At 44.0% G+C, this 23660-nt stretch overlaps 2 protein-coding genes across 5 annotated transcripts in view; one reads left to right on the top strand and one right to left on the bottom strand.

Annotated features, from left to right (window-relative positions):
* Nucleotides 1-559: 559 nt before the first annotated feature.
* NACC1 (nucleus accumbens associated 1) lies at nucleotides 560-23613 on the bottom strand. Of its 3 annotated transcripts, none has more exons than XM_072149693.1 (7): nucleotides 23409-23613; nucleotides 22907-23079; nucleotides 9718-10558; nucleotides 6299-6493; nucleotides 5767-5872; nucleotides 5064-5161; nucleotides 560-4894 (listed from the first exon to the last, which is right to left on the bottom strand). In XM_072149693.1, exons 3-7 carry the CDS (start codon nucleotides 10547-10549, stop codon nucleotides 4641-4643), a joined length of 1485 nt encoding a protein of 494 aa, XP_072005794.1. In that variant the 5' UTR covers nucleotides 10550-10558; nucleotides 22907-23079; nucleotides 23409-23613; the 3' UTR covers nucleotides 560-4640. The 3 variants fall into 3 exon arrangements, with proteins under 3 accessions (XP_072005794.1, XP_072005793.1, XP_072005795.1); XM_072149692.1 differs by having other exon boundaries at nucleotides 9718-10608; nucleotides 23409-23611; XM_072149694.1 differs by having other exon boundaries at nucleotides 6299-6472; nucleotides 9718-10608; nucleotides 23409-23610.
* TRMT1 (tRNA methyltransferase 1) overlaps nucleotides 23037-23660 on the top strand; it is a 38751-nt gene continuing 38127 nt past the window's right edge. For both annotated transcript variants that reach the window (XM_072149685.1, XM_072149683.1), the window contains exon 1: nucleotides 23037-23285. In XM_072149685.1, coding sequence (XP_072005786.1) covers nucleotides 23232-23285 — 54 coding nt within the window. In that variant the 5' untranslated portion in view covers nucleotides 23037-23231. The remainder of the gene's footprint in view (nucleotides 23286-23660) is intronic.

The following is a 23660-nucleotide window of genomic DNA, read 5'->3' as shown; positions in this document are numbered from 1 at the left end:
TACTTTAACCCTAGGTTGTCTCTGACCCGATCATATACATTTTGGCAGTATATGGGGATTTTCCACATCACCTATTACAATGAGCAAATCACACACTGTAATAGAAGGGTTAAAACCAGAAGCCTCGATCGTGGGGGTTATTGGTTTGGTGTTTGCTGCAATATGAACCAAACACCCACCGGCTATGGAGAGAGCTCAGCCTGTGAGCCCTCTCACAACACCCACAGCCGATGTGTGATGTACTACTATGACACATGTCGTAATGGAAATAACATTTCAGGGCATTGGCTTCACTATTCAAATTAGATTTTATTATATAGATTTATTGAACTTTACTGCTTTCATCAATAAAAATTTAAAGAAAAAAAAAAAACATTCCTGCAATGTTCCCAGATTGCATCTAGTGTGCAGCCCCCCATAGAGGTCTATTGGTTATGGTGCGGTGACAGAGCTGTTCATGTGCCCCGTTACTCCACACGTGGGCATCAGGCCTAGGAGTAAATGGATTTTATAGAGCGCCATAGGAGTAGTCGTCGTCCAGGTGGGCAGAAATAAAAAAACCAGCAGACATTTTCCCTTTTTGTTAAAAACGTTTATTAATATGTTTTCAGATTTTTTTTTTTTTTTTAATCCTTAATGTGCAATGCTCCTGTCTCACAGTTAAGGGAACACACAGCGATATCTTGGCACTTAAAGAGAGCGGAAGGGAAGGGGACATGTCAAGTGAGCGATTTGGAAAAAAATTGCAAAAAAATTCCCCCACCCACCGCGCAGTGAGGGCCTATCAAGCATCCGCGATTCACAATCTAGAGTATGCAATTAGTGAGAAGTTCATTATAGCGGAAGGAAATATGAATTTTTCGTTTTAACATTTTTTAATTTTTTTTTCAATTTTAAAATTTTCTACTGTTAAAAAATAATATTATTAAAAAAAAAGTCACCAGCCTGGGGAAAGTGGGCACGGAAATAAAAACAGTGGAAAGTCTGCAGCCCTCCTCTCTAACTAGCGTATCACACTAAAGTTTAGCAGTCTGTCTGTGAAAATGCCATTTATATTGCCAGCTAACAAGGGAGGAATCACTTTTATCCTTCATCAAAACTATATTTTATAGGTTTCGGGGAGGGGGGGGGGGAGCGTTAATTCCACCTATGGCTTCAATACCGTAAAAGGAAACCATTGTATGAATGCAGTACCTACTGGCAGCCTATAGGTGGTGCACTAGGATGTGAATCATCTAAACAGCACCATCTAGTGTCCAAAAGCTGGAACTACACTTACTGGATGGTCTCAGAGGGGGAAATAGGCCTATAAAATATCAAATTAAAATGTGAAATCTCCCTTAAAATTAAAAAAGTGACTACAGTGACAATGTGGTGTCTGATTCATAACCTACAAATATGAAAGCTAAAACGAGAATTCTGCCTAAAAATAAAAGAGAGAAAGGGTTATATACATTGTGCCATCCCGCGCACCTCTGTATATACACATACACACAACGGAGTTTTTCGAGGGCTGCTCCTTTCAGTCTCTCCATTCTCACCCCTGTTGCCTGCAAAAATATTAATTCAAATATTTACATCCCGTTCCAGCCCGGCAGAGCCTTAACGTGGGAAGAGAGGGGTCACTATATATATATACATATACACACATATATATGTACACTGATATCATGCACGCATTGGCAAGATATAGGTCAGACTCAGCGGCAGCCCTTGTACTCATCCGTCACTGCATATTGAGGATGGGGACAATACCCCCTGTACACCCACCTAAACACAAGGGGTGATACGTGATGAGGGAAAGGGAATGGAACATGGGAGGGTTTGTCGTTGCCAAGAAGATGAAGAAGCCGGTTTACACAGCAACCAGCGCTCTCGTTAAGATCAGTGTATTAGCCTTTACCCTACAGGGTTATCCTTATTCTCGTCACTGGTACCTTATAGTTCCCTCTCTATCCCACAGAACCTAGAAACTAGCGGCTTTACCGTCCTACACGATAAGCTATACATATATTTACAAAATAAACACGTAATCGCACACCCAGCAGGGGGCGCTGTGCAAGGACACTCCAGCTCTCCCATAAGACTCCACAATTTGGTTATTACCAGCGGGAAGCATAGGTTGGGGGACGGGAGTCGCTGGATTCAGTGGGGAGTGACTTTGGTAAGAAAAAAGGTCTGGACCTAAATAATTTGGTTTATTTGGTTAAAGGCGTTGTCTAATTCCATACAACCCACCTCACCCCTGGCATCTGATTTAGTCAGTCACGGCCAACCAATGGAAGGCTGGGAAATCAGAAAGCGGGGAGAACCATGTACCCTAATAGCAGTAAAAGATAAGGTCATTAAAGGACATCTCCCGGCAGGATGAAAGACTGGAAGTAAGGGAGCCTGAGGGGCTCCATTAACACCTATGCAGCCTGGAGCCCCTCAGGCTCATTTGCATAAAGTCATTCATCCTGTTTTTAGGTGCCCTTTAAAAGAGCGCTCCGAAAACCAAATATCATACCCAGACAAAGATACTCTAAATATATTCATCATAGTCCAAACCCGTTTAAACCCACAAAACAGCGTCACCGCTGCCTGCAGGTTACAAAGGGCAATGTACAAGTGGAGGACTAATAGGTCTAAGCTCCATCATCTATAATATCAAGGGACATCTCAGTAGCCAGATCTTCCCTATAACCTTAAAGGGTCTGTCCACAATCAGAAAAAACATGATTCAGCGTCACACCATTGCATCGGTCCCTCCTGCTATTGCAGAAGTGAATTATGCCCATGCCACAGCAATGAGGTTCTGCTTTTAGAACAATGCAGCCATTTTTTTTTTTAAAATACCTGGACGGTCCCTTTAAAGCAAAGGCCAGATTAATGATAGTAAAAATAGATCATAACCCCCCTGTTGCTGTACTCTCCAGGTAACTGTGCTTTACAAATAGAGGATCAGAACTGCTGGTCTGTACAAGGCTTGGGAGATGTTATGGGAGAGTGGGTCATAGTGAGGGGCACAGCGCCCCCGCCTGGCATAAATGGAAGCGCCTTAACTCTATGTCTGCCCATCTCACAAACTATCTGACATGATGCTTCTCTCAGAACCGCCGACATAGTCAAATACTAAAACAGTCAAAAACGCAGGATCGTCCCTGCCTCCATGTATGTGAGCCGCTCTACATACATAGCAATTAGTGTGAGTCCTCCAATACTTCAAGAAATCTCTGCTAACCTCACTTAAAGGAGCCGGTTAATGCTGGGTGAGCTTAAACAATGTGAGACACTACCAACGGGGGGGCGATCTTCAAACTCCGCCAGGATAGCGTTACAGTGTGCTTGTCCTTTACCATAGAGGGCAGCCATTTTGATGGCTGAAGCGTTAAAGGGGCGCTTTCAGACTAATTAAGGTGAAAGGGGGTTACCATGTCAAGATGGTAGCTGCAACCAAGATACATGGGTCATGTAATGATGAACAAACCCCCCACAAGTCAATATGAGGAGGGGGATAACAGCGGAGAATCTATACACCCTGTACAACCCCCCATCTCAATGAGAAAGTAGAACAGTCCGTGGCTTTCAGCAAAATGGCCGCCCTCCGGAAATTGCAAACTTCTAATACTAAGCATAATTATAAAAAAAAAAAAAAAATTCTAGGGGAAACCTTAATTCCCCCCAGAAAATGGTGAAACCCCTAAATACATGACAAAACAGAGACAGGGGGGACACTACAAATAATAAATGTGCAATTAGTAGCTGTGCAAATAAACTTGCCCGCTGCAGCCAATCAGATTTGTTTATTTATTTTTTATAGAAAAATAACAAAGAATCTGATTGGTTGCTTTGGACCCAATGGCCAGATTTAAGATTTTTTTTTTCCAGGGCAACCAATCCCATCGCAGCTTCCATTTCCTATAGTGCTTGTGAAAAAGAAAGCTGCTCCGTCATTGGCTGCTATGGGCAACAGTAAGAACCGTTTCTAAATTTTCTTATCTCCAATTGCCGGTCATTGCTGAACTACCACACCCTCAACATGCCGGGTATTGTAGTCACGCAGCAGCTGGAGAGAATTATAAGTTATTACGCTCCGGCTGTTGGCAGCGCTCTCTGAGTGCGCACACAGGGGGACGGGGAGAGGGGGTCTTCTAAAATATAGCAAAGTTACTCAAAATTTAAAAAAAAAAAAAAAAAGTCTCTCTTCCTCCCAGGACGCAGGAGCTGGGTTATCAGAGGGCCAGTGAGATTAAGGAGTTTCTACCCCGACTGCACCATCAAATAATGCAGAATATTATATACAAGTCTACCCCCTCCCTCAGTGCCCAATGGGATGACAGCGATGGCGAGTATCTCTATACACTGATAATGGAGGCGCTATATAATGACACGGCGTAGTATAACTGCATACTGATAATGGAGACGTGGCGCTGGATAATGATACCGAGTATCTCATGCAGCAGTGTATAGTGATACCGAGGTCCTCCGCACCGCAGCGTCCAGTCATACTTAGCACCACCTACTACGGCATACAGATGATAGCCCATATCCTGAGTGCCATATTGTCCTTCCCCCCTCCCCTCCTTGCCACAGACAGAAAGAGGGGAAGGGGTATACACATTTTCTACTGGAGGGGGGGAGGGGATCGTGCAAGACCATCAGGGCATTCCCTCTCCTGGCTCGCCATCAAAGCCCGCACTATGATCTCCGGGGGTTCCTCCACCCATCAAATCGGGCTCCATTTTTCCGGTGTCGTTGATAAAGGATGTGTAGGCGTCTCCTTCGGCCATTAGCAGCTTCAGTTTGGGGATCCAGCTCTTGCGCACCACGCGCCGGGCGTTTGTACACATGTCTGCTGCGATGGCGTTCATCTCGCTCTCCTTGAAGTTTGGAGCAAAATTCTGACAGTAAACTAAAACAGAAAAAAAAAAAGATGACGTTCAGATCAGAAGAGTTTACAAACTTTGATTAGAATTTCATAGCTGCTCATGAAGGAACCGCGGGGGACACGTCTGCATTGTGTCTATGTGGATCCATCAATAGATAATCATTGTAACGTGTGAGAGAACAACATGGCTTACATTTCACCGCATGCAGGACCCGGCTGTCCAGAGGCTTCCTACTGGGGTCATTGGTGGACGAGCGAATTCCAGTGCCACAGCTGTTTGCTAGAGTGTTCCTAGGGTAAAGGGGAAAGACATGATTTATAATACAATGTATGCAGTATAACTCAAGCTATACCCTATCCACAGGACTCAGGGATAACCTGCAGATCGGCGGAGGTCTCATGCACCCACCAGAGAGCACGATGCCTGACAGACCACCACATCAGCGCATGAATGGAGGTAGGGTGCATTCTCTCAGTTTCGTAAATGAACCCCATCAGTGTTAGTGATAGTAGAAGTTTTGACTTTTTATTATAACTCGATACGCCGTGATTGCACCAATATAGTATAAAGATTATGCCAATTACCCTGGACGCTCCAGCTACAGAGATCAAAGTCTTATCCCCCCTTCCGATACAAGTCCCACGCACCCACAGTGCATAAAGTGAATAAATTAGGCAAGGCACTCTGAGGTGCTCCAGGGATGTAGCTGGAGCACCCCAGACTTTTATAACTCTATATTGCTGCAATCAGGACGTATAATAATAATATAGTAGAAGCCCTGAGGAACACAGTTCCTCAAGAACTTCTTAGTAGGACACATGTACCATTAGTAAAACTGATGTTTCATGTTCCCTAAAGGTGAATTTTCACATTCATAATCGTTAAACCTTCTCACCTGTCAAAGAAAGACGCCAACAACCTGCGCAGTAGAACCTTGTGGCGCGTGCCAGCACTGATATGACAGTTCATGAGCTGAGCGCGGGTGATAAACACGTTGGTTCCTGAAAAGAGAGGGGGAAAAACGAAAAGATAAATGGACCACAACAATAAGGAGAAGGCAGAAGATGAAAGGACTGGTTTATATTAGGAGTATTAATACCGCTACTGCATGATCAGAAGTGGGGCAGGCTGCCATAGGAACTGATCCAAATCTAATCACTAGATCCACTCACATAAAGAGTTCACACCCTAAGTCCCAGACAGCCAGGACCGCTGGTATCGAGTAACAGGATCAGAGTCTGAATGCAGTCACAGAATACAAGAGATCCGGCCAAACTGGTGGCAAGCCAAGAGGCCGAACCTGTTCCAAACCAAACAGACGCAGTAATTGTGTTTGAGAAGATACAGGAAAGCCAGAGTGGCCATTGTAACCAGTGCCAAATGACAATCTGCTCTGCCAAAGCAGCACAGAGCAATAAAGCAAGTACCTGTCACTAGTTCGATCTTCTCAGCTGGGTCTCCTTCTTCATACAGTTTTGGGTGGCAGCGGTTGCCTATCTGACTGATGAGCTCCGCTGGGAGGGTAGCCAGGTCCTGCTTGACACGCACGCGGTTCCTGGAGTCTGAAAAGACGGGGTCCGGCAGAGCCTCCACCTTCTCAGCTGAAGGAGTCAAAGAATATTCTATTGACAAGAGGACAGGCACACGTTATACTACACAGGTGAGGAGGATGCAATACATATACCCAAATAGATGTCCCCTCCACCCTAGAGATGATCCCCCCCCCCCAGGACAGCGACAACTTCCACCAGTGCTACATAGTGCTCCTTACACTACATTCACACCTGTGCCTTGTTACCTAGTGTCAAACTGTACATATATTACTTATCCTGTATAGTACTCCAGAGCTGCACTCACTATTCTGCTGCTGGTGCAGTCACTGTGTACATACATGACATTACTTATCCTGTACTGACCCTGAGTTACATCCGGTATTATACCCCAGAGCTGCACTCACTATTCTGCTGCTGGTGCAGTCACTGTGTACATACATGACATTACTTATCCTGTACTGATCCTGAGTTACATGCTGTATTATACTCCAGAGCTGCACTCACTATTCTGCTGCTGGTGCAGTCACTGTGTACATACATGACATTACTTATCCTGTGCTGATCCTGAGTTACATCCTGTATTATACCCCAGAGCTGCACTCACTATTCTGCTGCTGGTGCAGTCACTGTGTACATACATGACATTACTTATCCTGTACTGATCCTGAGTTACATCCTGTATTATACCCCAGAGCTGCACTCACTATTCTGCTGCTGGTGCAGTCACTGTGTACATACATGACATTACTTATCCTGTACTGACCCTGAGTTACATCCTGTATTATACCCCAGAGCTGCACTCACTATTCTGCTGCTGGTGCAGTCACTGTGTACATACATGACATTACTTATCCTGTACTGATCCTGAGTTACATCCTGTATTATACCCCGGAGCTGCACTCACTATTCTGCTGCTGGTGCAGTCACTGTGTACATACATGACATTACTTATCCTGTACTGATCCTGAGTTACATCCTGTATTATACCCCAGAGCTGCACTCACTATTCTGCTGCTGGTGCAGTCACTGTGTACATACATGACATTACTTATCCTGTACTGACCCTGAGTTACATCCGGTATTATACCCCAGAGCTGCACTCACTATTCTGCTGCTGGTGCAGTCACTGTGTACATACATGACATTACTTATCCTGTACTGACCCCGAGTTACATCCTGTATTATACCCCAGAGCTGCACTCACTATTCTGCTGCTGGTGCAGTCACTGTGTACATACATGACATTACTTATCCTGTACTGATCCTGAGTTACATCCTGTATTATACCCCAGAGCTGCACTCACTATTCTGCTGCTGGTGCAGTCACTGTGTACATACATGACATTACTTATCCTGTACTGACCCTGAGTTACATCCTGTATTATACCCCAGAGCTGCACTCACTATTCTGCTGCTGGTGCAGTCACTGTGTACATACATGACATTACTTATCCTGTACTGATCCTGAGTTACATCCTGCATTATACCCCAGAGCTGCACTCACTATTCTGCTGCTGGTGCAGTCACTGTGTACATACATGACATTACTTATCCTGTACTGATCCTGAGTTACATCCTGTATTATACCCCAGAGCTGCACTCACTATTCTGCTGCTGGTGCAGTCACTGTGTACATACATGACATTACTTATCCTGTACTGATCCTGAGTTACATCCTGTATTATACCCCAGAGCTGCACTCACTATTCTGCTGCTGGTGCAGTCACTGTGTACATACATGACATTACTTATCCTGTACTGATCCTGAGTTACATCCTGTATTATACCCCGGAGCTGCACTCACTATTCTGCTGCTGGTGCAGTCACTGTGTACATACATGACATTACTTATCCTGTACTGATCCTGAGTTACATCCTGTATTATACCCCGGAGCTGCACTCACTATTCTGCTGCTGGTGCAGTCACTGTGTACATACATGACATTACTTATCCTGTACTGATCCTGAGTTACATCCTGTATTATACTCCAGAGCTGCACGCACTATTCTGCTGCTGGTGCAGTCACTGTGTACATACATGACATTACTTATCCTGTACTGATCCTGAGTTACATCCTGTATTATACCCCGGAGCTGCACTCACTATTCTGCTGCTGGTGCAGTCACTGTGTACATACATGACATTACTTATCCTGTACTGATCCTGAGTTACATCCTGTATTATACTCCAGAGCTGCACTCACTATTCTGCTGCTGGTGCAGTCACTGTGTACATACATGACATTACTTATCCTGTACTGATCCTGAGTTACATCCTGTATTATACTCCAGAGCTGCACTCACTATTCTACTGCTACGGTCACTGTGTACATACATGACATTACTTATCCTGTACTGATCCTGAGTTACATCCTGTATTATACTCCAGAGCTGCACGCACTATTCTGCTGCAGGTGCAGTCACTGTGTACATACATGACATTACTTATCCTGTACTGATCCTGAGTTACATCCTGTATTATACCCCGGAGCTGCACTCACTATTCTGCTGCTGGTGCAGTCACTGTGTACATACATGACATTACTTATCCTGTACTGATCCTGAGTTACATCCTGTATTATACTCCAGAGCTGCACTCACTATTCTGCTGCTGGTGCAGTCACTGTGTACATACATGACATTACTTATCCTGTACTGATCCTGAGTTACATCCTGTATTATACTCCAGAGCTGCACTCACTATTCTACTGCTACGGTCACTGTGTACATACATGACATTACTTATCCTGTACTGATCCTGAGTTATATCCTGTATTATACCCAGAGCTGCACTCACTATTCTGCTGCTGGTGCAGTCACCGTGTACATACATGTCATTACTTAACCTGTACTGATCCCGAGTTACATCCTGTATTATACTCCAGGGCTGCACTCACTATTCTGCTGCTGGTGCAGTCACTGTGTACATACATGACATTACTTATCCTGTACTGATCCTGAGTTACATCCTGTATTATACTCCAGAGCTGCACTCACTATTCTGCTGCTGGTGCAGTCACTGTGTACATACATGACATTACTTATCCTGTACTGATCCTGAGTTACATCCTGTATTATACTCCAGAGCTGCACTCACTATTCTTCTGGTAGTGAAGTCACCATGTACATACATTACACTAAACTTTTAGGATGTTTCTCCTGAAGCAGGACTAGAAGTGATGAATGGAATATTGGAAGCAACTCTGGCTAAGATTGGAATACATGAAGTACTGTAGTATGATGATATTAGCGGTAACATATAGTGTAGAGAAGTAGTTTACACAGCATCTCACCGGTTTGGTTGACGTTCATCATGCTGTACATTGTATACATATTGCAGATCTGCCTGTATTGCTCCTCTGTGCCGTCCTCTCCGACCTCCTCTTCCTCATCCTCCTCATTGTGATAGGACCCTGGGCTGTCACTTGTGTATGCACTGGATGTCCCTGGGCTTGTTCTCTCTGATCCTAGTGGGGCCACAGCTCCTGATGCTCCACCAGCCGCTCCTTGAGAGAAGCGCGGCACCTTTCTATTTGCCCCTCCTGCTTCCTTCTGCCCCCCATCCCAGAGTCTCTTGGCCACTGGAGTGCACTGCACTGAATCAGACTCTTGGCTCTCTGTTTTCACCCGGGGTGCCCGAGATGTAGGGTAAGATGTTGAGGATGACAGTGATGCCACGGCGGTGGCTGCCACTGCTGCAGCCGCTGGGCTGGGAGGTTCGGAGCTTGGGGTTTCTTCTGGGTGAAGACCTTGGGAGTCACAGCTGGGCGAGCTAACCTTCAGGAAGAACTCTGTCCCCTTCTCCATGATCTCCTGGATCTGCAGGAAGCCGGCCGTGTACATGAGGAGGAACTGATCTCCTACGTTCATGCTGAGCCGTCCAGTGTAACAGAAGCTGAGGATCTGCTGGAAGGACTGAGGCTGGACAGATCCGGGCAGCTCCACCACAGGGTTCTTGCTGTTATGGAAGAGGTCTCTGAAGTAGGAGCTGCTTGCTGCCAGGACAGCCCGATGGGCCTTGAACTGGTGTCCACGGACCACGACGGAGACATCACAGTACAGGCCCTGGAGGCGCTGCTCGTTCAGACACTCCAGGATGCTATTCCCAAAGTTGGGGATTTCCATTTGTAGAGTCTGAGACATGATGACAAATCAGGGGGGAAAGTGAGAGACTGAGGATAAGGCTAAGGGGAGAAAAAGGAGAAAATTCTAATAAGACACATGGTAGAGATGGCAGGCACGCTACACACCTGTATCTGGGAACTCCGCATTCAGGAACATGTGATATTTTGCCTTTTTAGAAATGGATTTAAGCTCCTATTAGCCATGTACAGGGGTCACCATTCACTAACAGCAAGCAGAGATTTTGAACCGATTTAGCTTTATTCACACATCACCAAAACAAATATTAAACCAGTGTTCCAGAAGTTACTTAATCTTTGATGACCAATATTTATTATTATCAGCATTAGCTTGTTGCGAGATTGGTAAATATACCCATCCCACAGATCAATAAATACCTCCTGGGATATCCATTCCTATACCGAATAATTAACATTTCTACAACTTTCTAACACAATTTCCCTTGCAGTCACTGAATGGAAAGGCTGCACTACAATTTCTCTCTACGTTTTCAGCACACTGATGCCTCAAAACAAAGTCTCCATTCTCCAACATCAAGCGCCAATAGTGGAAATCGTACAGTAAAGGCATCTGGTACCAGGAACATACTGAGCGCTACAGTGAATTTCCCCACTGTGGGACTAATAAAGGATTATCTTATCTTATCTTATTGTGCCTCGCACCTCAGAGAGGAATAACTTTCTGACCTCAAAAAGATTATTCATGGTTTTATTCTGTAGGTTTTAGAACAATGGACTGTGGTTAAAATAAGGTAAAGTTTCTTATATATTTGACAGGCCCAATATGCAAGCCACTGCTAGATTTCAAAATAGGACTGGGTGCAGATCTGTTGGGGGTCAGAGACAACCCTAGAGCGCTCTACAGACCAGACAGCTCAGGGTAAGACACTAAGGAGATATATAGATATATCACAGTGGGCCACCATCAATCGTAAGACTCTAGAGCAGTGGTCCGCAACCTTTTCTTGCCAAGGAACCGGCGGTGAACATAAATTTTTTCCGGGGTTGGGGGGAGGGGGCAGGTGTCCTTTCATAGTATAGCAATGTATATTTGCATGCTCCACCTTAACTCCCTGCGTGCCCCCAGCTTATATTGTCTCATTTCCCGAATAAGCACCACCCCACTTATATTGTTCTTTTTCTGCAGCATGCCCCCTCCAATGTCCCCTTTCCTGTAGCATATCCCCCTTCATGTATAATGCCCCCTCCAATGTCCCCTTTTCTGTAGCATGCCCCCCCAATGTCCCCTGTCCTGTAGCATACCACCCTTTCCCTGCCAAAAAAAAAAAATCCAATACCCACCTTCCCTGTTCCCCTGCAGAAGTCTTCACTGTTCTTTCACTTTTCTTCTGCAGTGCAATAACTCAGAAATAAACTAAAGGAAGAGAGGACTGATGTGGGGAAAAAGGGGAAGGCGAGTTCAGGCCGTGGCCGGGACCATGTGCTCCACTACTCAGTCCTGAGTTGCAGCCCAGTGGTTGGGGGGGAACACTGCTCTAGAGCTTTGAGGATATTTAAGGAAATCTAGAACCAGGGTTGTAAAGAAAGTACACTAACATGCTGGTGTGCGCCCCCTCTGCCAGGATCCATTGTAGTTTTAGCATTTAATGATTTTGGTTTTGCAGAAAAAAAAAAGCTTTACAATTATGCAAATGAGTCCAAGGGTCTCCAGGCTCAATTAAAATCTAAGGGTCATTTGTACAATTTTTAAAAGGCTATTTTGGGGGCGGGGGGAGAAAATACAAAGGCATAGGAGCTAAACGAAGTGCGGATCCTGCCAGAAGGGGCACACACCGGCATGTAAGTGTGCTTGGCTTATAATCCTTCATCCTGGTGCTAGATGTCCTTTAGATGTAACCAACCATCCATGTGGAGCACTACACTGCTATATCCAATGTGTGGACATGAGAGCGGCTCTAAGGGCCTCAGAATAACTCCCTGGATCAACAGAAACCATTGCTCTCCAGAATCCATCCAGGTCCCTCCTGAACATTATCAGCCAAGGTGTAAACATTGTACACTTTGTACTAATGATTGAAATGGAAAGCTAAATACCTCTGCTTGCTGTCATGGAATAGTTTCCTTCCTATAGGATCTTCATTATGTTATAACAACCCAGTGGGTCATACCAGAGTATCTGATGTGCTTTTCACTGTATATAGGTAAGCAGGAACTAGTATAGGGGATAAAAGTCTGATGTTTGGGGTCTCCGACCGCTGGGACCTCAGGGATGGGGAATGCAAGCTACCCCATGTGCATAGAGCGGAGAGGTGTCATTGTCCAGCCATTGTGTGGGATTACTATACTAGGCACATGCACAACTTGTGGAGCCCACATTTTCATGACCTCTGGACATCCCAGATCTCGGACCCCCAGCAATCAGACATCTACCCCCCCCCCATCCTTAATAGGAGTTCAGTAATGAAAAATGTCTCTAATATCTTCCTAAAAGAGATTAACATCCAAAATAACAAGAAACATACAACCGCCGTGCAACCACTGGGGGGAGGGCCCTGTATGTAGAAGTTATATATAGATATTTGGGGGAGGGGGGTCCTGTATATAGAAGTTATATGTAGATATTTGGGGGGGGGGGGGGGGGGTCCTGTATATAGAAGTTATATATAGATATTTGGGGGAGGGGGGTCCTGTATATAGAAGTTATATGTAGATATTTGGGGGGAGGGTCCTGTATATAGAAGTTATATGTAGATATTAGGGGGAGGGGGGTCCTGTATGTAGAAGTTATATATAGATATTTGGGGGAGGGGGGGTCCTGTATACAGAAGTTATATGTAGATATTTGGGGGGGTCCTGTATATAGAAGTTATATGTACATATTTGGGGGGAGGGCCCTGTATATATAGAAGTTATATATAGATATTTGGGGGAGGGGGGTCCTGTATATAGAAGTTATATGTAGATATTTGGGGGGGTCCTGTATATAGAAGTTATATGTACATATTTGGGGGGAGGGCCCTGTATATATAGAAGTTATATATAGATATTTGGGGGAGGGGGGTCCTGTATATAGAAGTTATATGTAGATATTTGGGGGAGGGGGGTCCTGTATATAGAAGTTATATGTAGATATTTGGGGGAGGGGGTCCTGTATATAGAAGTTATAGATATTTGGGGGAGGGGGGTCCTGTATATAGAAGTTATATGTAGATATTTGGGGGAGGGGGGTCCTGTATATAGAAGTTATATGTAGATATTTGGGGGAGGGGGGGTCCTGTATATAGAAGTTATATGTAGATATTTGGGGGAGGGGAGTCCTGTATATAGAAGTTATATGTAGATATTTGGGAGAGGGGGGTCCTGTATATAGAAGTTATATGTAGATATTTGGGGGGAGGGTCCTGTATATAGAAGTTATATGTAGATATCTGGGGGGAGGGGGGTTCTGTATATAGAAGTTATATGTAGATATTTGGGGGAGGGGGGTCCTGTATATAGAAGTTATATGTAGATATTTGGGGGAGGGGAGTCCTGTATATAGAAGTTATATGTACATATTTGGGGGAGGGGGTCCTGTATATATAGAAGTTATATGTAGATATTTGGGGGGAGGGTCCTGTATATAGAAGTTATATGTAGATATTTGGGGGAGGGGGGTCCTGTATATAGAAGTTATATGTAGATATTTGGGGGAGGGGGGTCCTGTATATAGAAGTTATATGTAGATATTTGGGGGAGGGGGTCCTGTATATAGAAGTTATATGTAGATATTTGGGGGGGGGGGGGTTCCTGTATATAGAAGTTATATGTAGATATTTGGGGGGGGGGGGGCGGGTCCTGTATATAGAAGTTATATGTAGATATTTGGGGGGGGGGGGGTTCCTGTATATAGAAGTTATATATAGATATTTGGGGGGGGGGGGGTTCCTGTATATAGAAGTTATATGTAGATATTTGGGGGGGGGGGGGGCGGGTCCTGTATATAGAAGTTATATGTAGATATTTGGGGGAGGGGGGGTCCTGTATATAGAAGTTATATGTAGATATTTGGGGGAGGGGGGGTCCTGTATATATAGAAGTTATATGTAGATATTTGGGGGAAGGGTCCTGTATATAGAAGTTATATGTAGATATTTGGGGGAGGGGGGTCCTGTATATAGAAGTTATATGTAGATATTTGGGGGAGGGGGGGGTCCTGTATATAGAAGTTATATGTAGATATTTGGGGGAGGGGGGGTCCTGTATATATAGAAGTTATATGTAGATATTTGGGGGAGGGGGGTCCTGTATATAGAAGTTATATGTAGATATTTGGGGGAGGGAGGGTCCTGTATATAGAAGTTATATGTAGATATTTGGGGGAGGGGGGTCCTGTATATAGAAGTTATATGTAGATATTTGGGGGGAGGGCCCTGTATACAGAAGTTATATATAGATATTTGGGGGGAGGGTCCTGTATATAGAAGTTATATGTAGATATCTGGGGGGAGGGGGGTTCTGTATATAGAAGTTATATGTAGATATTTGGGGGAGGGGGGTCCTGTATATAGAAGTTATATGTAGATATTTGGGGGAGGGGAGTCCTGTATATAGAAGTTATATGTACATATTTGGGGGAGGGGGTCCTGTATATATAGAAGTTATATGTAGATATTTGGGGGGAGGGTCCTGTATATAGAAGTTATATGTAGATATTTGGGGGAGGGGGGTCCTGTATATAGAAGTTATATGTAGATATTTGGGGGAGGGGGGGTCCTGTATATAGAAGTTATATGTAGATATTTGGGGGAGGGGGGGTCCTGTATATAGAAGTTATATGTAGATATTTGGGGGAGGGGGGTCCTGTATATAGAAGTTATATGTAGATATTTGGGGGAGGGGGGTCCTGTATATAGAAGGTATATGTAGATATTTGGGGGGGGGCCCTGTATATATAGAAGTTATATGTAGATATTTGGGGGAGGGGTCCTGTATATAGAAGTTATATGTAGATATTTGGGGGAAGGGTCCTGTATATAGAAGTTATATGTAGATATTTGGGGGAGGGGGGTCCTGTATATAGAAGTTATATGTACATATTTGGGGGAGGGTCCTGTATATAGAAGTTATATGTAGATATTTGGGGGAGGGGGGTCCTGTATATATAGAAGTTATATGTAGATATTTGGGGGGAGGGTCCTGTATATAGAAGTTATATGTAGATATTTGGGGGGAGGGGGGTCCTGTATACAGAAGTTATATATAGATATTTGGGGGGAGGGGGGGTCCTGTATATAGAAGTTATATGTAGATATTTGGGGGGAGGGCCCTGTATATATAGAAGTTATATGTAGATATTTGGGGGAGGGGGGTCCTGTATATAGAAGTTATATGTAGATATTTGGGGGAGGGGGGTCCTGTATATAGAAGTTATATGTAGATATTTGGGGGAGGGGGGTCCTGTATATAGAAGTTATATGTAGATATTTGGGGGAGGGGGGTCCTGTATATAGAAGTTATATGTAGATATTTGGGGGGAGGGCCCTGTATATATAGAAGTTATATGTAGATATCTGGGGGGAGGGGGGTCCTGTATATAGAAGTTATATGTAGATATTTGGGGGAGGGGGGTTCTGTATATAGAAGTTATATGTAGATATTTGGGGGGAGGGCCCTGTATATATAGAAGTTATATGTAGATATTTGGGGGAGGGGGGTCCTGTATATAGAAGTTATATGTAGATATTTGGGGGAGGGGGGTCCTGTATATAGAAGTTATATGTAGATATTTGGGGGAGGGGGGAGTCCTGTATATAGAAGTTATATGTAGATATTTGGGGGAGGGGGGGTCCTGTATATATAGAAGTTATATATAGATATTTGGGGGAGGGGGGTCCTGTATATAGAAGTTATATGTAGATATTTGGGGGAGGGGGGAGTCCTGTATATAGAAGTTATATGTAGATATTTGGGGGAGGGGGGGGTCCTGTATATAGAAGTTATATGTACATATTTGGGGGGAGGGCCCTGTATATATAGAAGTTATATATAGATATTTGGGGGAGGGGGGTCCTGTATATAGAAGTTATATGTAGATATTTGGGGGAGGGGGGAGTCCTGTATATAGAAGTTATATGTAGATATTTGGGGGAGGGGGGTTCTGTATATAGAAGTTATATGTAGATATTTGGGGGAGGGGGGAGTCCTGTATATAGAAGTTATATGTAGATATTTGGGGGAGGGGGGTCCTGTATATAGAAGTTATATGTAGATATTTGGGGGGAGGGTCCTGTATATAGAAGTTATATGTAGATATTTGGGGGAGGGGGGAGTCCTGTATATAGAAGTTATATGTAGATATTTGGGGGAGGGAGTCCTGTATATAGAAGTTATATGTAGATATTTGGGGGAAGGGTCCTGTATATAGAAGTTATATGTAGATATTTGGGGGAGGGGGGTCCTGTATATAGAAGTTATATGTAGATATTTGGGGGAAGGGGAGTCCTGTATATAGAAGTTATATGTAGATATTTGGGGGAAGGGTCCTGTATATAGAAGTTATATGTAGATATTTGGGGGAGGGGGTCCTGTATATAGAAGTTATATGTAGATATTTGGGGGAGGGGGTCCTGTATATAGAAGTTATATGTAGATATTTGGGGGAGGGGGGGTCCTGTATATAGAAGTTATATGTAGATATTTGGGGGAGGGGGTGTCCTGTATATAGAAGTTATATGTAGATATTTGGGGGAGGGGGGTCCTGTATATAGAAGTTATATGTAGATATTTGGGGGAGGGGGGTCCTGTATATAGAAGTTATATGTAGATATTTGGGGGAGGGGGGCCTGTATATAGAAGTTATATGTAGATATTTGGGGAGGGGGGTCCTGTATATAGAAGTTATATGAAGATATTTGGGGGAGGGTCCTGTATATAGAAGTTATATGTAGATATTTGGGGGAGGGGGGTCCTGTATATAGAAGTTATATGAAGATATTTGGGGGAGGGTCCTGTATATAGAAGTTATATGTAGATATTTGGGGGAGGGGGGGTCCTGTATATAGAAGTTATATGTAGATATTTGAGGGAGGGGGGTCCTGTATATAGAAGTTATATGTAGATATTTGGGGGAGGGGGGTCCTGTATATAGAAGTTATATGTAGATATTTGGGGGGAGGAGGGTCCTGTATATAGAAGTTATATGTAGATATTTGGGGGAGGGTCCTGTATATAGAAGTTATATGTAGATATTTGGGGGGGGGGGGGGCGGGTCCTGTATATAGAAGTTATATGAAGATATTTGGGGGAGGGGGGTCCTGTATATAGAAGTTATATGTAGATATTTGGGGGAGGGGGGTCCTGTATATAGAAGTTATATGTAGATATTTGGGGGGAGGGTCCTGTATATAGAAGTTATATGTAGATATTTGGGGGAGGGGGGTCCTGTATATAGAAGTTATATGTAGATATTTGGGGGAGGGGGGTCCTGTATATAGAAGTTATATGTAGATATTTGGGGGAGGGGGGTCCTGTATATAGAAGTTATATGTAGATATTTGGGGGAAGGGTCCTGTATATAGAAGTTATATGAAGATATTTGGGGGAGGGGGGTCCTGTATATAGAAGTTATATGAAGATATTTGGGGGAGGGTCCTGTATATAGAAGTTATATGTAGATATTTGGGGGAGGGGGGTCCTGTATATAGAAGTTATATGTAGATATTTGGGGGAGGGGGGTCCTGTATATAGAAGTTATATGTAGATATTTGGGGGAGGGGGGTCCTGTATATAGAAGTTATATGTAGATATTTGGGGGAGGGGGGTCCTGTATATAGAAGTTATATGTAGATATTTGGGGGAAGGGTCCTGTATATAGAAGTTATATGAAGATATTTGGGGGAGGGTCCTGTATATAGAAGTTATATGTAGATATTTGGGGGATGGGGTCCTGTATATAGAAGTTATATGTAGATATTTGGGGGATGGGGTCCTGTATATAGAAGTTATATGTAGATATTTGGGGGATGGGGTCCTGTATATAGAAGTTATATGTAGATATTTGGGGGGAGGAGGGTCCTGTATATAGAAGTTATATATAGATATTTGGGGGAGGGGGGGTCCTGTATATAGAAGTTATATGTAGATATTTGGGGGAGGGGGGGTCCTGTATATAGAAGTTATATGTAGATATTTGAGGGAGGGGGGTCCTGTATATAGAAGTTATATGTAGATATTTGGGGGAGGGGGGTCCTGTATATAGAAGTTATATGTAGATATTTGGGGGGAGGAGGGTCCTGTATATAGAAGTTATATGTAGATATTTGGGGGAGGGTCCTGTATATAGAAGTTATATGTAGATATTTGGGGGGGGGGGCGGGTCCTGTATATAGAAGTTATATGTAGATATTTGGGGGAAGGGTCCTGTATATAGAAGTTATATGTACATATTTGGGGGGGGGGGGTTCCTGTATATAGAAGTTATATGTAGATATCTGGGGGGAGGGGGGTCCTGTATATAGAAGTTATATGTAGATATTTGGGGGAGGGGGTCCTGTATATAGAAGTTATATGTAGATATTTGGGGGGAGGGTCCTGTATATAGAAGTTATATGTAGATATTTGGGGGAGGGGGGTCCTGTATATAGAAGTTATATGTAGATATTTGGGGGAGGGGGGTCCTGTATATAGAAGTTATATGTAGATATTTGGGGGGAGGGGGGTCCTGTATATAGAAGTTATATGTAGATATTTGAGGGAGGGGGGTCCTGTATATAGAAGTTATATGTAGATATTTGGGGGAGGGGGGTCCTGTATATAGAAGTTATATGTAGATATTTGGGGGGAGGAGGGTCCTGTATATAGAAGTTATATGTAGATATTTGGGGGAGGGGGGGTCCTGTATATATAGAAGTTATATGTAGATATTTGGGGGAGGGGGGTCCTGTATATAGAAGTTATATGTAGATATTTGGGGGAGGGAGGTCCTGTATATAGAAGTTATATGTAGATATTTGGGGGAGGGGGTCCTGTATATAGAAGTTATATGTAGATATTTGGGGGAGGGGGGAGTCCTGTATATAGAAGTTATATGTAGATATTTGGGGGGAGGGTCCTGTATATAGAAGTTATATGTAGATATTTGGGGGAAGGGTCCTGTATATAGAAGTTATATGTAGATATTTGGGGGAGGGGGGTCCTGTATATAGAAGTTATATGTAGATATTTGGGGGAGGGGGATCCTGTATATAGAAGTTATATGTAGATATTTGGGGGAGGGGGGGTCCTGTATATAGAGGTTATATGTAGATATTTGGGGGAAGGGGAGTCCTGTATATAGAAGTTATATGTAGATATTTGGGGGAGGGGAGGTCCTGTATATAGAAGTTATATGTAGATATTTGGGGGTGGGGGGGTCCTGTATATAGAAGTTATATGTACATATTTGGGGGAGGGGGATCCTGTATATAGAAGTTATATGTACATATTTGGGGGAGGGGGGTCCTGTATATAGAAGTTATATGTAGATATTTGGGGGGGGGGGGGGCGGGTCCTGTATATAGAAGTTATATGTAGATATTTGGGGGAGGGGGTGTCCTGTATATAGAAGTTATATGTAGATATTTGGGGGAGGGGGGGTCCTGTATATAGAAGTTATATGTAGATATTTGGGGGAGGGGGTTCCTGTATATAGAAGTTATATGTAGATATTTGGGGGAGGGGGATCCTGTATATAGAAGTTATATGTAGATATTTGGGGGAGGGGGGGTCCTGTATATAGAGGTTATATGTAGATATTTGGGGGGAGGGCCCTGTATATATAGAAGTTATATGTAGATATTTGGGGGAGGGGGTCCTGTATATAGAAGTTATATGTAGATATTTGGGGGGAGGGGGTCCTGTATATAGAAGTTATATGTAGATATTTGGGGGAAGGGTCCTGTATATAGAAGTTATATGTAGATATTTGGGGGAGGGGGGTCCTGTATATAGAAGTTATATGTAGATATTTGGGGGAGGGGGGGTCCTGTATATAGAAGTTATATGTAGATATTTGGGGGAGGGGGGTCCTGTATATAGAAGTTATATGTAGATATTTGGGGGAGGGGGGTCCTGTATATAGAAGTTATATGTAGATATTTGGGGGAAGGGTCCTGTATATAGAAGTTATATGAAGATATTTGGGGGAGGGGGGTCCTGTATATAGAAGTTATATGAAGATATTTGGGGGAGGGTCCTGTATATAGAAGTTATATGTAGATATTTGGGGGAGGGGGGTCCTGTATATAGAAGTTATATGAAGATATTTGGGGGAGGGTCCTGTATATAGAAGTTATATGTAGATATTTGGGGGAGGGGGGGGTCCTGTATATAGAAGTTATATGTAGATATTTGAGGGAGGGGGGTCCTGTATATAGAAGTTATATGTAGATATTTGGGGGAGGGGGGTCCTGTATATAGAAGTTATATGTAGATATTTGGGGGGAGGAGGGTCCTGTATATAGAAGTTATATGTAGATATTTGGGGGAGGGTCCTGTATATAGAAGTTATATGTAGATATTTGGGGGGGGGGGCGGGTCCTGTATATAGAAGTTATATGTAGATATTTGGGGGGAGGGTCCTGTATATAGAAGTTATATGTAGATATTTGGGGGAGGGGGGTCCTGTATATAGAAGTTATATGTAGATATTTGGGGGAGGGGGGTCCTGTATATAGAAGTTATATGTAGATATTTGGGGGAGGGGGGTCCTGTATATAGAAGTTATATGTAGATATTTGGGGGAAGGGTCCTGTATATAGAAGTTATATGAAGATATTTGGGGGAGGGGGGTCCTGTATATAGAAGTTATATGAAGATATTTGGGGGAGGGTCCTGTATATAGAAGTTATATGTAGATATTTGGGGGAGGGGGGTCCTGTATATAGAAGTTATATGAAGATATTTGGGGGAGGGTCCTGTATATAGAAGTTATATGTAGATATTTGGGGGAGGGGGGGTCCTGTATATAGAAGTTATATGTAGATATTTGAGGGAGGGGGGTCCTGTATATAGAAGTTATATGTAGATATTTGGGGGAGGGGGGTCCTGTATATAGAAGTTATATGTAGATATTTGGGGGGAGGAGGGTCCTGTATATAGAAGTTATATGTAGATATTTGGGGGAGGGTCCTGTATATAGAAGTTATATGTAGATATTTGGGGGGGGGGGGCGGGTCCTGTATATAGAAGTTATATGAAGATATTTGGGGGAGGGGGGGTCCTGTATATAGAAGTTATATGTAGATATTTGGGGGAGGGGGGGTCCTGTATATAGAAGTTATATGTAGATATTTGGGGGAAGGGGGGTCCTGTATATAGAAGTTATATGTAGATATTTGGGGGAGGGGGGTCCTGTATATAGAAGTTATATGTAGATATTTGGGGGAGGGGTGTCCTGTATATAGAAGTTATATGTAGATATTTGGGGGAGGGGGGGTCCTGTATATAGAAGTTATATATAGATATTTGGGGGAGGGGGGGTCCTGTATATAGAAGTTATATGTAGATATTTGGGGGAAGGGTCCTGTATATAGAAGTTATATGTAGATATTTGGGGGAGGGGGTCCTGTATATAGAAGTTATATGTAGATATTTGGGGGAGGGGGTCCTGTATATAGAAGTTATATGTAGATATTTGGGGGAGGGGGGTCCTGTATATAGAAGTTATATGTAGATATTTGGGGGAGGGAGGTCCTGTATATAGAAGTTATATGTAGATATTTGGGGGAGGGGGTCCTGTATATAGAAGTTATATGTAGATATTTGGGGGAGGGGGGGTCCTGTATATAGAAGTTATATATAGATATTTGGGGGAGGGGGGGTCCTGTATATAGAAGTTATATATAGATATTTGGGGGAGGGGGGGTCCTGTATATAGAAGTTATATGTAGATATTTGGGGGAGGGGGGTCCTGTATATAGAAGTTATATGTAGATATTTGGGGGAGGGGGTCCTGTATATAGAAGTTATATGTAGATATTTGGGGGAGGGGGTCCTGTATATAGAAGTTATATGTAGATATTTGGGGGAGGGGGGTCCTGTATATAGAAGTTATATGTAGATATTTGGGGGAGGGCCCTGTATATAGAAGTTATATGTAGATATTTGGGGGAGGGGGGTCCTGTATATAGAAGTTATATGTAGATGTTTGGGGGAGGGGGGTCCTGTATATAGAAGTTATGGGGTCAGTGCAGGTTTTGGGGTCCCCCGGCCGGTGTCCCGCCCTCTCTCTATGATATAACCCGCATATTACTCCCGGGGCTGCCCTCGTGTGTGGGGTCTCCTCTGGGAATGGGATAAATAAAGATGGCGGCGCTGGATCATCTCTGAGGAGACCCAGCATAGCGGGAGAACTACTTACCCGGTTGCTCTCACCGCGGTCCGCTCCCCCCGGTTCCCGCTTCCGGTGCTCGGGTCTTAGCGGCTCCGGGAGCAGCAGCGGCCATTCATCGCCAGCAAGGGGAGAGCTAACGAGCGTCGATAACACCACAACCACAGGGAAGAAGCAACGAGGGCCGATCACAGCGAGCCAGACTATGGGTAGAGATACACAGGAATAATCAGTTGAGCGCCGATGGCAATGAGCCAGACAGTAGGAGGAGGGAGAGGCGACGAGCAGGGAAGATGAATCGAGCGACTATATGAATGAGGCAGACCGAAGAGACAAATGATGAATAAAAACATATATGGGAAGGAAAAGAAGCGTTAATGAAAAGAAAGGAGACCGAAGAAGGAAAACGGTAGGGGTGGGGCGCGGAAGGGAAGATGGTTCATTAAGCAAACCGCCCAATATCAACACCGGCGTCTCCAGTAGACGGCACTGGGCGGTAACAGGGGAGAAAGATGCAGATAGCGAAACGTACCACGATGCCGGTCAGATTAGAAAGGAAATCCGACGGGAGCGGAGCTCGTCAGACGGCGGCACGGAGCCCAGACTATGGATTACATAGGCAGGGGAGAGAGAACGAACGCCGAGAACATCAACCAGACAGACTGCCTAGGAGACATAATGGAGCGCCGAGTGGGGCCAGCTCAGGACCCGCACTGGAGGGGGAAAGCAGATGGCCGAGATCATCGAGCAGACTGCATTCCCCGAGGGCGGAGGGAGGGGAATG

Source organism: Engystomops pustulosus, chromosome 4 (assembly GCF_040894005.1).
Source record: "Engystomops pustulosus chromosome 4, aEngPut4.maternal, whole genome shotgun sequence".
Lineage (NCBI taxonomy): Eukaryota > Metazoa > Chordata > Amphibia > Anura > Leptodactylidae > Engystomops > Engystomops pustulosus.
The sequence above is the reverse complement of the archived record's forward strand: the minus strand, read 5'-3'. Positions and strand labels throughout refer to the sequence as shown.